The sequence below is a fragment of the Phaseolus vulgaris genome, chromosome 11 (assembly GCF_051622355.1).
Source record: "Phaseolus vulgaris cultivar YP4 chromosome 11, ASM5162235v1, whole genome shotgun sequence".
In the NCBI taxonomy this organism is placed as follows: domain Eukaryota; kingdom Viridiplantae; phylum Streptophyta; class Magnoliopsida; order Fabales; family Fabaceae; genus Phaseolus; species Phaseolus vulgaris.
In genome coordinates, this window is record NC_143508.1 from 41,290,903 (window position 1) to 41,308,292 (window position 17,390).

General features: G+C 34.0%; 1 protein-coding gene across 1 annotated transcript; it reads right to left on the reverse strand.

The window, feature by feature from the left end:
* Positions 1 to 1,622: 1,622 nt before the first annotated feature.
* Positions 1,623 to 6,213, reverse strand: LOC137833222 (G-type lectin S-receptor-like serine/threonine-protein kinase At4g27290). The gene is made up of 7 exons (XM_068641585.2): positions 4,842 to 6,213; positions 4,566 to 4,739; positions 3,116 to 3,264; positions 2,830 to 3,037; positions 2,480 to 2,717; positions 2,241 to 2,391; positions 1,623 to 2,143 (listed from the first exon to the last, which is right to left on the reverse strand). The coding sequence occupies exons 1-7, from the start codon at positions 6,109 to 6,111 to the stop codon at positions 1,841 to 1,843; spliced, it is 2,493 nt and encodes an 830-aa protein (XP_068497686.2). The 5' UTR covers positions 6,112 to 6,213; the 3' UTR covers positions 1,623 to 1,840.
* Positions 6,214 to 17,390: the final 11,177 nt, after the last annotated feature.

Below are 17,390 nucleotides of genomic sequence, written 5' to 3' on the forward strand. Positions count from 1 at the left end.
CTTGGGCGCCTGGGTTCACCTCTGGCGACTTCATCTCAAACCTGGTGACCGCCGGTTTAGGTATACTAGAGATCGGAACACGCCAACTTAATAACTGGCGACTACACGAGCCCCCCGACTTCCTTCCCTTCCGTCAGCCAGGTGTCCCGTTCAACACGCCTATATAATAGCTCGATGCCATGTCATCACTTCCGACTACCAGGGCGGTACAGCCGCTGTCATTCAAAACGCGGTGGCATTTTTGAAATTAATTTCATTTACGAATGCGACTATTTAAATAGCCGTATTCTTAAATCAAAGTGCATGATTTACGAATGCGGCTATTTAAATTGCCGCATTCTTAAATCAAAACGCATGATTTACGAATGCGGCTATTTAGATAGCCGCATTCGTAAATCAAAGCGCATGATCTATGAATGCGGCTATTACTAATAGCCGCATTCTTAAATCTTTTTTTACCCTAATTTTGAAGCGCGCCACTTACGCTTTCATACTTTCTTTCTTTCAGGTGCTTCGCGTTTTCTCTTTGTTTCTGCTCTGATGTTCCTCTCTTCTGTTTCATTGTGTTCTTGTACCAATGTAAGTTCGTTTCGATTCGCTCTCTTTCTTCTTCACCAATGGTTTATAATTTTTTTTCGTTTCACTTGTTTATTGGTTTGTTTTCTTGCATTGGCGAAGGGTTCTCTGACGCTTCATTTTCTCTTTTGTTTATGCTCTCGTGCTTCCTCTCGTTTTCTACGAGCCTTCATTGTCTTATTTGTGCCATTGTAAGTTCTTTTCGAGTTTTCTTTCTTCTTCACCATTGATTTATATATATATTTTTCGTTTCTCTTATCTATTTGCTTTCTTGTATTGACGAAGGTCACCAGCTTCATTGCCTGCTGTTTGGATTTTTGCTATGTTGTATTTGCTCCGTTGTTGCTGCCTTAGGGTTTAGGGTTTTAATTTTTTTTTAAAGTTAAATAAGAATGCGGTTATTTACCATAGCCGCATTTATAAATCGTATTTACGAATGCGGCTAAATAGCCGCACTTGTAAATCTTCGATTTAAGAATGCGTGTTGATCAAGTGCGGCTATATAACCGCCTTTGTAAATGTAAAATAGTCGCACTTGTTTGACCTGTCTGCACTAGTGAATTGAGATGACTCCCATTGAGTTTCTCACTAAAATAAGCTATGAGGTGACCTTCTTGAAGCAGGATAGCCCCAATGCCTATGTTAGAGGCATCACACTCAATCTCAAATGTCTTAGCAAAGTTGGAAAGTGTGAAAATGGGTGCCTTGGTTAATTTGTCTTTCAAGGTTTCAAAAGCATTTGCTTGTTCTTGGCGCCATTTGAACATTACATCCTTCTTTACTATCTCATTTAGAGGTGCAACAATAGTACTAAAGTCTTTTACAAATCTTCTATAGAAACTACCTCATCCATAAAAACTTTGAAAAATGTCATTAACATGATAAAAAGATAAGTAATAATTATTCTATTGATTTGTTATGATTTATATTACAGTGAGTTCAAGCTGTTATAGTTTTAAATCTAATTTATTGTATGGTTATAACAGCTGGTTTTGTTAAGAAACCGATTTCTATCAGCAGGACTCCCATATACCCGGGTATCCGTAGGTAAAAGTATAGCAAGTTTAGCATGAGTTCTTATAAATATCCTTTTATACATCTATTAAAATGATATTCTAACAATTACAAATTAAAATACATTAATTTACAATTATGATTTGATTAATACAATTTTAAAATTATGTCATTTTAAAAAAAAAAATAGTTATAATCTAATACATGCATGGTTGTGAACATATATCACTCTCATGTAACGTTTCATGAGTCATCGAGGTTCTAAAATGGTAACGGTGACTTCATTGGTTGAGCTTGTATCTTTCGGATATAAATCTTCTTCAAGTAACACAATTCTTGAAATGAAAGCAGGTTCTTTGGGCTCAGCCAATTCAATGTGACTCTCCAACATCAGAATCACTGACATCATTGTAGGCCTGTCATCTGGGTACTGTTGCACACACAAAAGACCGACATGGAGACAACGCAGTACTTCAGATATAACGCACGATGACATCTTCATGTTTGAGGCAATCAAATCTATTCCCTTGCCCGCTTTCCATAATGTCCATGACTGTTTTGTAATAACAAAAGTATTAGAAAAAAAGACAACTATTTGTTGAATTTCCAGAAAACATACCTACGTTAAAACTATATATCCAAGCTCTTACATGAGCAACAAGGTTTAAGACTCTTGTCTGCTGATAAAGTCCTCTATTTCTCTTCCCACAAATAATCTCCAACACCAGAATGCCAAAGCTGAAGACGTCAGATTTTTCAGAAAACAATCCATCAACTGCATATTCTGGCGCCATATACCCACTGCAAGAGATTTGTTTCATGTATCAAGAACAGTTTTACATATTTGTTAAAAGAGAAAAAATGGTTCAGCATAAATACACACACTGACCAGGTCCCTACTACTTTACTTGTGCTTCCTTCAAGTTGGTCTACTCCAAAAGATCTTGATACACCAAAATCTGATATTTTCGGATTCAACGTTTTATCGAGTAAGATGTTACTAGCTTTGAGATCTCTGTGGATGATCCTCAGTGGTGAATCTTGATGAAGGTACATAAGGCCCCTTGAAACTCCCAAAATTATTTGGAATCGTTGAGGCCACTCCAGCAATTTACTGCTTTTGTCACCTGTTTTATTTAGGCAAAAAATTGATTTTAGTGTTGAATATTCATTTTACGAATCTGCATCTTTAACCACTGTCATTAGCAACCCAATTTATTGTTTGCTCATTTTCCTTACCAAAAATGAGGGAGTCTAGGCTGCCATTTTCCATGTACTGATAAATGAGCATTCTTTCTTCTCCTTCAATGCAACAACCAAGAAGTTTAACAAGATTCCGATGCTGAAGCTTTGCAGTCAAGTTTACTTCATTGATGAACTCTGTCACACCTTGCCATGAGTTCCTTGATAGAGTCTTCACAGCAATTTCTTGGCTGTCGATTATTCCCTGCACACTCATGTTCATCATGAGTAAGAACAATTTTATTATCTTTGATATAGTAGTGATGATTAAAGAATGGTTTACCTTGTATACACGTCCAAAACCACCTTCTCCTATGATATTCTCTGTGGAGAAGTTATTAGTGGCTTTTACAATTGTTACAAGATCATACATTTGGACGTCCAGATCATCCACATGTCTCTTATTGTTGTTATCTTCTGTTGATGAATTTCCTACACATAAGAGGAAGTATAATATAGTAGATAAAGGGAACAAAGCTAAGTAACTTCTAAAACAATCCCCAAGATTTAAGGATTCAAGGTTGAATATTTTCATATTTTCAGCTTTAATACTCCCTTTAATTTAACGATTAGATGCTTTTCACTCTATACTAGTTTCTCTATGAAAGTTTGAATTGTTCTACACCTTGTGAACATCAACAAATTAATTGTTGAAATTAACATCAATCTACCTTCAACTTTTCTTAATTGAAATATCAATTTAAATATGTATCTACCACAAAAAATTATTAAATAAAAAATAATTTTAAAGATAAAAAAGAATTAGTCACTATATTTACTAATTTATACATTATTTTAAATATTAAAAAAAATTATTAATATCTAAAATAATTTGTATTATTAATAAAACTTAAAACTAATTTCTATTATTATTAAAAAAAAAGAGATGTGAGACTATTTTAACCACTAGACAATAAAGACTAATGGGCAAAAGGAGTTTAATATTTCTTCTAGGTATTAATTTTTTCAGTGTAAGCTTATTCTAAAGTGAAAGAGGGGAAAAAAAGAAACCAAAAGCCTAAAGAAATGAAGGAAAAGGAGAAAATGAAAAGGGAGAGAGAACAAAATAGAGAGGGAGAAAAGAAAGCGGAAAATAAAAAATAGGGACAAAAAAATTCAAATTCTTTAATTTAAAGTACTTAAAATTGTTTTGTAGTATATAAAATTTCAATCTATTTATAAATTCTCTATCAAAAAGTACTATATTTTAAAATAAGATGAAGTGTATGATACATTCTCATGAAGCTAAAACGATATCACTATTTGTTTCCTCATGATTATAGAGGCCAGTTTATTGATAATTTATAAGACGTACGTCTTATAAACAAAAACGCGTGTGATATAGAGTTAATAAAATCAAGCCTAATAAACAAAAACCAATAGCATGATAATTTATCTAAATAAATGGCATGTTGTGAAGGAATTATAGGTTGACTATTACATATCCCAGTAACTATATTTATAGCAATTATTCCTCAATTAATTAGAAGAGTAGAGAGTAGTTTATAGAAGGGTGCTGATATCTTAATACCACACATATTACAAAAGATACACTTCATGCTCCAATAAATTAATATTTCAATCATATTTAATTTATTTTTTAATTTAAAATATTATTATATTATTATAATGATTTTCAATTATATATGTTTTATTTTTTTTGTTAAAGAAATCTTTTCCTATAGAAAACTTAAAAAAGTGAAGTCATGCATCTGGGTAAACAATTTACTTACCAGCATTGTTCCTATGAAGCCTGCAAATGATACAAGTAATCAGAAGAATAAGAAAACCAGAAACTGCAGCAACCGTTGAAGCGACTATCGTTCGTCTGTTGTTGTTGTTGTTGCCAGGTTCTTTGCTTGGTACAGGTTCTTTGCTTGGTACAGGTTCTTGAGAGTTGGAATTGACTATAAAAACAAAATAGTCAATTCTAAAGTCGGAGTAAGATTTTTGAGCTTTCAAAACAAAATTGCAAATGAAATGAGAAGATAAAAGTTGATGCGAATTACCAGCCTCCGAAGCATTCATCCTGATATACAGGTCTTGCCCACCAGTTTCAAACTGTTTCATGTCAAAGAGATCTCCAAACCACAGGACACAACCACTGCCTCCATTTCTTATATCTGAATTAGTGTAGGCCATACAAGAACAATTATTCAAACACTTCACTTCGCATTCCTTGAGGCCAAGACTCTTATTCAACAAAGTATTTGTAGTAGCTGGAACTTTCAGCCCTTCATATTTGACAAACACATCATGACTGCAATTCAACGCTTTATTGCGCACACATCCTCCACTCCAATCCGATGAGATCCAATTTTGTTGTGATTTTGGACTGAAACCTTCCAAACATGTGCAAGATTGTGACTGAGTTCGTACACATAATCCGTTGGGTCCACACGAGTCGTACTTGTCGCAAAACTCTTTCGGGTAGGATCTATATATTTTCCATATTTTCTCAACCTCCTGCCATACATAACGATCAATAGTAGCTGATTGGTTTGTTACAGTTCTGGAGAGGACAGAATCATTCACGAGTGTATAGGTGTAGTAAATCTCATCTTCATTGCTGACATAACTCAAGTCAAAAATGGTGTTATTCAGCAGATCTGGCATTCCGCTGAAATATTCGCCATTCCAAGGTCCATACCTCAGCAACTTTTGTGTACCCTTCATCATATAAATCTCAGGATAGCTGTAGAGTTTCATAACCCGAGACACATCACCTGGGGATGGATCATCTGGACTCTTCCATGCAGTATATTTCCGTTCAAAACCAGTTCGGAGGTCCCATCCTAACTTCATCCCTGGCAAGAGTGTATCAGATGGATAGTCAAAGCTTTGCCACAAATACTCTTCTGGGTTTGTTTCCCCCTCGTTTCTGACCACAAGATTGCCACTGTCCAACATTTCTACCACCGGATTCTGTGCTTGTTTCTGAGAGCTGGTGTGCCAAACAAGAGAACCATTTTGAGTGAGAACAAGATTGCCTGTGGTGTTCACTGTTAAGATGCCTGAGGAATCATTGATGGGGTTGGCCCCATTAGCAACCCAAACAAATGTCTTATCTGGGATATTCTTGTACCAAATTCCCAAGTATCGTTTCTGGGAACTACCAGGGCTGAAGAACCCTAGTTCAAACTTTCCACCTTCTGATACCAAAGTCTTCCCATCACTCAGGGACTGGAGCACGTTGATTGAATCATTTGCTACGGAAATTTCTAGTGAGAAAACAAGTATGCATGCAAATATTATAGAAAAAGTAAGAATAATACCCATATTGTACCACAGCTTGTGGAACTCTGCTAGACTGAGAGTCTCTAAAGCTTAGTTTGGTTCTTCATTCTATCTAACATGAATTGCTAGTCAACCACGTATTATGATCCTTAGATATATGTTGTCTTGAGAATATTTTATTCAGCTGGCACCGTCCCTTATTGGTCTACTAGATGAATGAGTAAACAAGAAGATAAGATATTTTATGAGTTTTTGCTTATATGAGAAAGCTTACTTTCTGCTTGTATTCTTTAGATTTCTCTTACGTGAAGCGAAGTTGATGTGACTATTTAATGTTTGACTATTGAAGTTGAATTCCTTAATAAATATTGGAAATGGTTATGTAAGATGTGAGCCAGGTCTGAGTTGGACATGAAGTATACATGTATATAAAAAAAGATCTGCTAAATCTTATTACTTTGAACAGTTAATGCTTAACACTTTGTTCAAAATATACAGAGTTTATTCAAAACAAAAGAACATTGTAGTTATTAAATAGATATTTAGTAAGTTATAATCAAACATTATTTTTAGTTGTTACACTTACAAATTAATAGTTTCTACTCCCATTTTGTTCCTTTTCATCCTTTCTTTTAAAGTTATTTTTATAGAAATTAAGAAACACGATAGTGATTTAGATTTCTTATAATTGATAAAAAAAAATTATATATAATAGTATAATTGATAAAAAAAATAATATGATATAAAATTTCGTAAATAATAAATAATAAACAAAATTATCAAAGATTCAACAAGAAACGGAGAAAGTAATAATTAAAATAAGTGGATATAATTAATAGAATATGTTATTCAAATTTTTATGGAATACTTTTTTTATTATGTGTAAGTGACCTCTAACATGCCTTTCGTATATATAATAATAACACTATACTGACTAGTTAAAAATTCATTTTAATCCGGAATCTATAATATATACTAATTGGAAGTCGTAGTTAGCTGATGTCACACCTTAATGTTTTACTTCGTTAAAATACCACTTTGATATATGACTTGAGCAACTTGCATATAACTTTTTATCATTTATAAACAAAGTATTTACTAAAAATAGTGTATTAATGTCTTGAAAGTAAAACTTGCATTCGACGCTTATTATATAAATGAAAAAGAAAATAAAGATAATGAAGAAAACATTATAATTATTCATAATTACAATTGTCCTAGTAATGGATTTAGATTTGGTCAATCACTTGTATCACATCATCCCACCACATACAGACCGACCAAATTATCCAGTTATCAGTTAGTTTAGGCTCATTTAGATAAAGTGTCCACCAAAATGTATAATAAATATGTAAAAGGAATAAATGGTTCATTTTTTAATATTTTTTTCATAGTTAACACAGAAAGTCAAAAACACTGGCGGGTAATTTATATTTAAAACGGCAGTTATATAGTCGCATTTGTTGTACACTTAGTTTTAAATTGAATATATAAGAAGACGGTTAATTAGCCGCATTCGTAAATGTTATTTATAAATGCGGCTATGGTAAATAGTCGCATTCGTATATGCTTATGAACCAAATTAGAAGCCAACTTCTTATACAAAATGGTTTGATATGTGGTGGTGAATTCTTTCATGTTCGTTGTTGTGCACATATATTAAAAATTTAATTGTTCAAGAAGGATTAAAGGTGCTTGGTGAGGCTTTGAACCAAATTAGAAATAGCATCAAATATGTGAGGGGTTCAAAGAGTAGAATGATGAAATTCAAACAATGCCTTGAAAAGTTTAGTGATATTGATGCGTCATGTGGTTTGTGTCTTGATGTTCCTACAAGGTGGAACTCAACTTACTTGATGCTTAAAAGTGCTCTTAAATATGAACGTGTTTTTTGAAGCTTGCACTTGGTTGATGAATCTTATAAATATTGCCCTTCAGAGGAAGATTGGGAGAAAGCAGAAAAATTTTGTAAGTTCTTGTTACCCTTTTATGATATCACTACCTTGATTTCTGCTACAAGTTATCCAACTTCCAACTTGTATTTTTTACAAGTTTTGAAAATTCAAAGCTTGTTGATAGAAAATGTGAAAGATGAAAATGCACTAATTAAGAATATGGCTGAATTGATGATAGTCAAATTTCAAAAATACTGGGATAAATATAGTGTTGCACTTTCATTTGGTGCAATTTTAGACCCAAGGATGAAGTTAGAAACATTGAGTTCTTTGAAAAAATTGATTCACTAACTTGGGAGCTGAAATTAGAAAACATCAAGCAAAAATTATACAAACTTTTTGCTGAATATTCTGGCAAAGGTTTGAGAACAACAACATCAAATACTCTAAAGTGTAAGCAAGAAAAATCTTCATCCTCATCTACTTCTAAACCAAGTATTTTTTATGGAAGTTGCTTACTTAAATGTACTTCAGTTAATTTTTTAGTTTTTGTTGTACTTGCCCCATGTTACTAAATTATTACATCTATAATAGGAATTAAAAATGTGTAAGCTTCAAGTAGCTAATCAAAGTTGAAGTAGCTAATCAAAGTGGAAGAAAACAACTTGACACTTATTTGAATGAGCCAACTTTGGATTTTGATGTTTTTGGAGCATATGGATGTGTTAGAGTGGTGGAAAATTAATAGTCAACATTTTTCGGATCTTGCGTTAATGGCTAGAGATTTGTTGAGTATTCCTATAACCACAATTGCATCAGAATCTGCATTTAGCATTGGTTCTCGAATTCTTAACAAGTATATGAATTCTCTTTTGTCTGAAAATGTGGAAGCAATTGTTTGTACTTCTAGTTGGAAGCATGGATTTTCTAAAGGTAATTTAATTATTTTAACCAATTCTATTGTTATTGTATTATTTCTGGAAGCATGGATTTTCTGAGGGTAAATTCATTCTTTCATTGTCATTGTTCAAATGAATGCAGATCATGGAAAATATTATAATTATCAAAACGTGGAAGATGAAAGCTCTTTTAAGGTTGCATCTAATGTTCTTGAAGTGGAAGAAGATGATATAATAGCAACTGCATAACAAGTATTTGATGTGATAACTGCTTTTGATTGTTAATTGATGTCAGTTGCTTATTCAGTGTTGTTTTTTAGTTCATCAAATCTCTTATAACTATTGATGATGTGTACTTGTTTTTTGGCCACCTTGTATAATCAATTTCAGAATTTGTGAGGTGTATTTGTTTGTCATACTTTCTTGTACACCGCAGGCTAGATTAATTCATAATTTCATATTGCATCAATTCATAATTTCATATTGCATCTATATAATTGTACATTTGTAAAAGTTATGCGGGCCAGCCCACAAGCCCGCGGGCCAACCCGCATGCGGGGCAGGCCAATGCGGGGTGGGCCAGCCTGCTTTGCCACCCCTAGTGAATTATTAAATTTATCACGTGTTTCTATAACTGAAGAATATGTGGGGTCCACCATGGATGATGCAGTACATGATGATGTAGATGATGATCGATTGGAGGACATAATTTGTGATGTGGAAGCTGAGTGTGTTGCAGAAGCGCATGGATATGGAAGTATGTCAAGCGATGCAGAGACTCCATTGTATCCTGGATCAACTAACTTCACACGATTGTCGACGGTGTTAAGATTGATGAATTTGAAGGCAATAAATGGATAGACTGATGAAAGCTTCACGAAATTGCTTCAGTTGTTGAAGGATATGCTTCCATAAGGAAATACTCTACCTAATCGTAATTATGAATGGAGTATAAAAAGATATATGAATGTCCTAATGATTGTATATTATACAAGAAAGATTTTGAATTGTTGAAAAGTTGTTCGAGGTGTGGGTTATCACGTTATAAGTTGAAACAAAAAGATGATGATATTATTGAAGAGATAGAAAAGCATGGACCCCCAATCAAGGCTATGTGGTATATTCCCATCATTCCAAGGATGAAGCGTTTGCTTGCAAACCCAAATCATGCTAAGAATCTTAGATGGCATGTAGATGAGAGGAAATGTGATGGCATGTACCGACATCCAACTGATTCTATTCAATGGAAGAAATTTGATTATGAGTTTCCAGAGTTTGGTAAAGAATCAAGAAATATCTGACTTGGTTTAGCTATAGACAGAATGAATTCGTTTGGTAATATGTGTACGAATCATAGTTCATGGCCTATTTTACTAGTTATTTACAACTTACCTCCTGGATTGTGCATGAAGTGAAAATATATCATGTTTTCTATGATGATATCCGGTCCGAAAGATCCAGGAAATGACATAAATGTTTATCTAAGTCCCCTAATTTAAGATTTGAAGTTAATGTGGCATTACTGTGTTGAAGTATTTGACGGATTTGCTAATGAAATTTTCAACATGCTTGCTTGTTATTTTGCACCATCGATGAGTTTCTGTCATATGGTAACTTATTAGGATATATTGTTAAGGGTCATAAAGCATGACCAATATACGAAGAAGACACTGTTTCTCAACAGTTGAAACATGGAAGGAAGACAGTATATCTTCGCATCAGAGATTTCTTAGAAGTCATCATCCTTACCAGGTTGAAAAAAATTCTTTAATGGACATCAAGAGACTAGTAGTCCACCAACTCCATTAACTGGTGTTGAGGTTTATGAAAAGGTAAATAACATAGACCACACCTTCGATAAGTCGAAAAAGAAGTCATTTGTGACAAACATTTGGAAGAAAAAATCAATCTTCTTTGATCTTTCGTACTGGTCGAGGTTAGAAGTCAAACATTTTATAAATGTAATGCATGTTGAGAAAAATGTGTGTGATGAATTTGAAGTTAATTGGGATGAAGTTTCATGATTGCCACATCTTCATGCAACAGTTGCTACCAGTAACTATTCGCGGGATCTTACCAAAACATGTTACATACCATAACCCATTTGTGCTCATTCTTCTGTTCCATCTGTTGTAAAGTCATTGATCCATTAAAACTAGATGAACTTGAAGATGAAATTGTTGTTATCTTGTGTGAATTGGAGATGTTTTTTCCTCCATTTTTTTTTGACATCATGGTTCATCTAGTTGTACATCTGGTAAGAGAGGTTAGATTGTGCGAACCAGTGTACTTAAGATGGATGTATCCTGTTGAGCAGTATATAAAAATTTTGAAAGGTTATGTGGAAAATCATTTTCGTCCAGAAGCTTCAATAATTGAAAGGTACATAGCTGAAGAAAGTATTGAATTTTGTTTTGAGTACATGTCAAAAGCAAATACAAGGTCTTCCAGCTAATTCATGGCACCACAGGCGTTCTACAAGTAAATGTTTACGTGGTGTGAATATTGTAAGCAAATATCGATCAGAAGTCTTGAAAGCACTTTGTATATATTGAATAACACAGATGAAGTTATACCTTACATAGAAGCTCATAAAGTTGTTGTGAAGGCAAATAACCCAAGACAAGAAAAGAAATGGTTCTTAATGGAACATAATAGAACTTTCATGCCTTGGTTTAAAGATGAGGTATTAAAGGATTCAACAACATTGGAGACCTTGACCTGGTTGGCTGTTGGATTGAAGTTTGATGTCATTTCTTTTATGACGTACGAAGTGAACAATTGTATATTTTACACGAAGTCTATGGATGAAAAGAGTACAGTTCAAAATTTTGGTGTTACACTTGAAGTCGAGTCAATGCAGTTTTCCACTTCGAAAGATACAAATCATGTACTTGGATCAATGGCATACTATGGTTTTATAGAAGAGATATGGGAGGTTGACTATACTAAGTTTTCCTTTCTAGTTTTCAAGTGTAAATGGGTTGGTAATAAAAGTGGGGTTAAAATTGATGAATCAGGATTCGCACTAGTGGACTTTAGAAAGATAGGGTATCGAGATGAGCCATTTATAATGGTTCAACAAGAATCTCAAGTTTTCTACGTCAAAGATCCTACGTCATAACATTGGTATGTCGTTTTACATAGAAAAAAACAAGGGGAGGCCATAGATGATATTGAAAATAGTGATCCCCGTTCATTCACATGAATGATAATTAATAAAGATGACGATGTAGTTGATGATGTACATGCAACCCGTAAAGACCACAGTGAAGGAATTTACATATGAACATTCAACCCACTATGGTAATAAATTTGGAAATATTTTTTATAATACGCATTTAGAAATTTATGTATTTGTTTTATATCATCTTCTTTCGATGCAAATTAAGTAATGTTTTTTTACCTACTTTTTTAGCACAGATAAGGATGACAATCAGATTCCAATCAGACCCCGATCCGGACTAGGAAGCAGAGGACCTACTAGATTGAAGCGTCTCTCTTAAGACGTGTTGTTGGTGAGAAGACACGTGTTGACATTGACGTCAACACTGGAATGGCTTCTGGTCCTAATGATGAGATGTTGAGTAGCTATCTTGGAGTTGTTTCTCGTGAGAGGCTCTCCATTTTGATTAATTCATGGGATGATGTGTCAGAGGTTGATCCGAACATGCTTTGGGAGGATGTTCAGGTAAGCTTTACATTATTATCGTTATTATATAATGCTTTTTAATATTCATTGATCCATTTTAATTTGATGATATTATTTTGCAAGAAAAATTTTAAATGCCTAATGTGGAACTGCTTCGATTAAAGATCATATCCAATATCATACTTAAATTCCGTCAGTTTAAGTCAACACTGACGATGAAATATATTTTTGGCAAGTATAAAGGCGAAAATCCTTGATTAAATTACAAACATATTGATGAAGAGACATGACGGTTTTTTGTTCAAAGCCGTGAAAGTGAAGCTTGGAAGGTAAGTGAAGTTACTTAACTATTTTTATTTATATAACATTAGTAACTTAATATTATTTAATTCCTCACTTTGTTTATTTCATTTATGACAGGATCGTCAGAAGAAAGCTTAAGACATAACATTAAAGAATGTTACCCCACACATACTATCTCGTTCGGGGTATCGAAAGCTTGAGCAATTACTGATGGTGGAAAAAGATCAATCCAGATAGGGTAGTGGGTTTGAGATTGATACATGGGTCACTTCTCCTCCATCACCACCTTTGTGCCACCTAAAATGGAAGATGGCCCGAATTAAAAAGTCGGGTGCATTTAGTTCTAACCAATAAAAAATAATATTATAAAAAATTATAAGTTATTTTTATCCTCTTTTGCTACTATGGACTTAAAGCATTAATTATACTAAAAACTTATATAATTTTGGTCTTTTGTAGGATTCCTTGGTTGAGCAAATCTACCAAGGTAATTGTGTACATGAAGGTCGTCACGATATCCTTGTTGAAGCAATTGGACGACTTGAGCATTGTGTCGTGTTCGTGCAACTGGAAAAGGGGTTGGAATTAAACTATATTTGGGAGCTGCACCACGACACTCATCCTCCTATCCCACCACAAAGACCAAAGCAGAAATTACGGGTAAGATACGTCAAGAATTGATAGAAGAGATGAGAAAAGAGGTTGATCAGATGCAGCTAGAGTTGTGACAGGAGTTTCTATCGCAACAAGGTTATGCTGAGCCAGTTGATGCGCTTGTTAGTCCCGCTCCCAAGAGCATAAAGGGGAGTTGTGCGGCTTCTACGACATCAGGGGAGCATATCATTGGCCAGACGAGCCAATGTGAGCTACTGGTAGAGGGAGGCATACTTCCTCAGGTGGTGGCCATTGGAAAAGTCTATCAAGAAGCCACCACCTTACATAATGTTCCTCTCTCCCCTAATGTGGCGAAGGTAACGGTTGAAAGAGTACGAGTAGCTGATACTCGTATTCCACTACCTTCAGATGAGGTAAAACCTATGGCCGATGCATTTGAGACATTCATAGGCTGACCTAGACTCCTTCGAATTATACCAGAACCTCCGATAATAACTTCATTTCATTATATTAATTTATAAGTATATAATACATCTAATTTATACAAATGTTCTTTATTTTGTAGAAACCTCGTCGGAAACCAAGTCCCAAAAAGAAGCATGAGGTTCCGATTGACGATCCTATAACATCTTTAGTTGTAGTTGCTAGAGAGATTGATCGAGACCCTTTGGAAGTTCCTTGGGATGATATGTCTTTTGAAATAAACACTGACATGCCACTGTACATATACATGTCAGATTTGTTAGATATTGTAGCTAAGGATTAGGAGCTCAATATAAATATAATTAAAAAATTTATGATGTAAGTATCTTTACCTATATTTAAATTTATTTTATGTTAAATATTATTGATTATGCTTTAACTAATAACTTGTAGATTTTTGCATGGAATTTCTATTTGATGGGAATCAATATGTGTACGGATTCTTAGATCTCTCATATACTAATCCCATTGGAACAAAGAAAACTGAAACCCAATCATACATCACTAACACCCTGGAAAAAGATGGAAAACAAATTTATTTATGCCTTTATATTAATGAGTAAGTTTAATTATAAGTTGTCAATTATTACTACTTCATGTTTTAAATATTTACTAAATCTTTTCATGGATGATATAGGGGTCATTGGTAGTTACTTGTCTTATCAACGATTGATAAGACTGCTGTGTGGTTTTGTTCCCTATACAAGACACCATCAACACATCTGAAAAATATCATTGATAAGTAAGTACACTATAAAATTAACTCCGTATGTTACTAATTAAACATCTACTAATGCGGCTTTTTGTATTAATCAGTTCATGGCGTGGATATAACATCCTAAGAGGTCGATCCAATTCAAAATTTCAAAATCTGAAATGGATGGAACTAAAGGTTTGTAATTTTTGTCTTTCTCTTTTCATTGTTTATTAATATTAACTTTCACTTTTTATTGAATTATAGTGTAATAGACAATCAGGAAGGTGTGAGTGTGACTATTACGTTATGCAATGGATGGTTACCATTGTAAGACTAGGCCTTAAAAATGATTGGGATCAGGTAAGATGATGGTAAATTATTTTTATAATTCTTTAACATATATGTATCTTAACACTAATTTACGTGAACCTTATTTTTGTTAGAATGGATGACTTTAAACTACAGGGGGGGTGAATTGTTTAAAGAGGGTTTTCGCAAACTTTTAAGTCAATAATGAAATTATCTCGAGAAACAAATGATAAAGAATTCAGTTTGCCAAAAACTCAAAGCAAAAACAACAACACCAGAAAAACAATCGGTTGTTTCATAGAAACAATCGGTTGTTTATACAAGTTTGCAAATATTAAACCTGAATTTAAAGAGATTAAGGATAGAGAGAATGCACACAGATGTTTATACTAGTTCACTCTAAACCCATAGCTACATCCAGTCTTCTCATAAACCACTGAGGAATTCCACTAAGCAATCAAACCTAGATCACTTACAACACAACCAAGAAAGTGACCTTGATCCCCTCAAGAAACACACTTCTCTTGGCCAACACACCAACACTAAGAATGCTGATCTTGATCCCCTCAAGAACACACAGCACTTCTCAACAAACACACAAAGATTCTTGTTCAACAGATACAAGGATTACACTTGTTATAGAAGCAATTCTGAAATCAATACAAGCATAAATCCTATCTCACACTCTTTGATCAATCTCAATCTCTAAGCAATCTCAACTCTTTGAAAATCTCAAAATCTTGTGTTAGTTCTTAAAAAAACTCAAATCTATTTTTCTGAATATATTCAAAGATGTTGTTTGTTATCAAGTCTTAACAAATTATTCATTGCATTTAAAGATTGGTCAAAGCATTAAAAACTGGAGCGTAAACAGTTGGAAAATCATTTAATGCTCAGTCAAAGCACAAAACAGTTTTTTGTTATGGTACCAAAACAAACAATCGGTTGTTTCCATGAATCAACCGGTTGTTTTGGTTTTGACAGCAAGTCAACCATAAAAATATTTTTCAATCTTTTCTAAAAACACCTAAGTATAAAACAATCGGTTGTTTCGACAAAACAATCGATTGTTTTTCACTTAGTTTGAAAAACACTTTTCTTTTAAAAAGATTGAGAATGCCTATGCTTTGGATTCAATCAAGAGTGGATTACATAAACAATCTACCCCAGATCCTATCTAAGACAGCTCAGCAACAACAAGCACAACCTAGCCTTCAGCATCCTTCAAAGGGTTTGGATTCTTCAAAGCTTGAACACCACTTGGTTCAACAATCTCCCCCTATTTTATGAAGAAAAATCCCTGATGCTTGTGTTGTACCTGATTGAATCTGAAGCAGTTCCTGCAAAGCACAATTTTAAGCAAAACACAGAACTTCTGATATTTGGTTAGCAGAAAAACAAATATAGAGGTTCAGAACATAATATCAGAGCAAAGGGCAAACAACAAACAAACATATGAGCAAAAACCTATAAGGTTTCACTCATCCAAACTTTTTGCAGAAAATAAAAACTGAAATCAAACACAACATATATCTCCCCCTATTTGTCTTCACAAATAGACAAAAAGAAGAAATGAACAAGATAAATGTTCTTAATACATCAGATTTAAAACAACAACAAAAAAACAAAAATAGAAAAACTGATATAACCACCAAAAACAATCAGTTGTTCCGATACATCAACCGGTTGTTTTTCTTCATTCATCATCATCAGCATATTGAAGATCAAAGATTTGGTCTTGTACTGCCTCAATCTGTTCATCTAGGGTCATGAAACGTGCATCCATGTTGTCAAACCTGTTATCAATCCTCTGGAAATTGCTGACACATAGATCATGGAGATTCCTTTGATTCTCCGCAAAGCTATCAAGCCTATTGACCATGTATCTCTCAAAAGAAGACATGGTTGGCATTCTTTTTTCTTGATTTCCAGCACCAGCACTAGGTCCAACATCTTGATGTGCTTAAGGTAGATCTTCATGTTGAAAATCCATATCTGCAGCATGTTCATCTTGTTCATGATCAGCAGCAGCACTAGATGAGGCTCCCAAGTCACCATCTTTGCTAATCCATTTGCCACCTACTTTGGTAAAACCCATTTTGCTGAGAGATCCATTGTGCAAATCTTGAGTTGACTTGACCAACTCAGATGTTTCATCCTCTAGGTTCACTTCAAAATAGAGCAGAAATTTAGAAATCAAAACAGCATATGGATAACCATAGTCACTTAACCTCATTGCCTTTTGCATGTGCTATTTGATGATGTGTATCCAATTAATTCTGATCTTCTTCATAATGCAGAAGATGTACACCAGATCCTCCTTAGTAAGCATTGAATGATTGCTCCCCCTTGGAGTTAGAATCCAAGTCACAATGAGGGCTAGCAACCTTTCATCAAACCTTAAGCCACCAACCGAACAAGTCCTAACTTATGCATTTTGGTTCTTCAAGCAACTCTTGTAGTATTGA

Bases quoted from the DNA above. Each gene is read 5' to 3' on its own strand.
- LOC137833222 (XM_068641585.2), bottom strand. From the start codon at position 6,111: ATGGGTATTATTCTTACTTTTTCTATAATATTTGCATGCATACTTGTT. The intron at 4,740-4,841 runs GTAATTCGCATC...TTGTTTTTATAG, and splicing joins GATGAATGCTTCGGAGGCTG to TCAATTCCAACTCTCAAGAA. The intron at 3,038-3,115 runs GTAAACCATTCT...ATGAGTGTGCAG, and splicing joins GTTTTGGACGTGTATACAAG to GGAATAATCGACAGCCAAGA.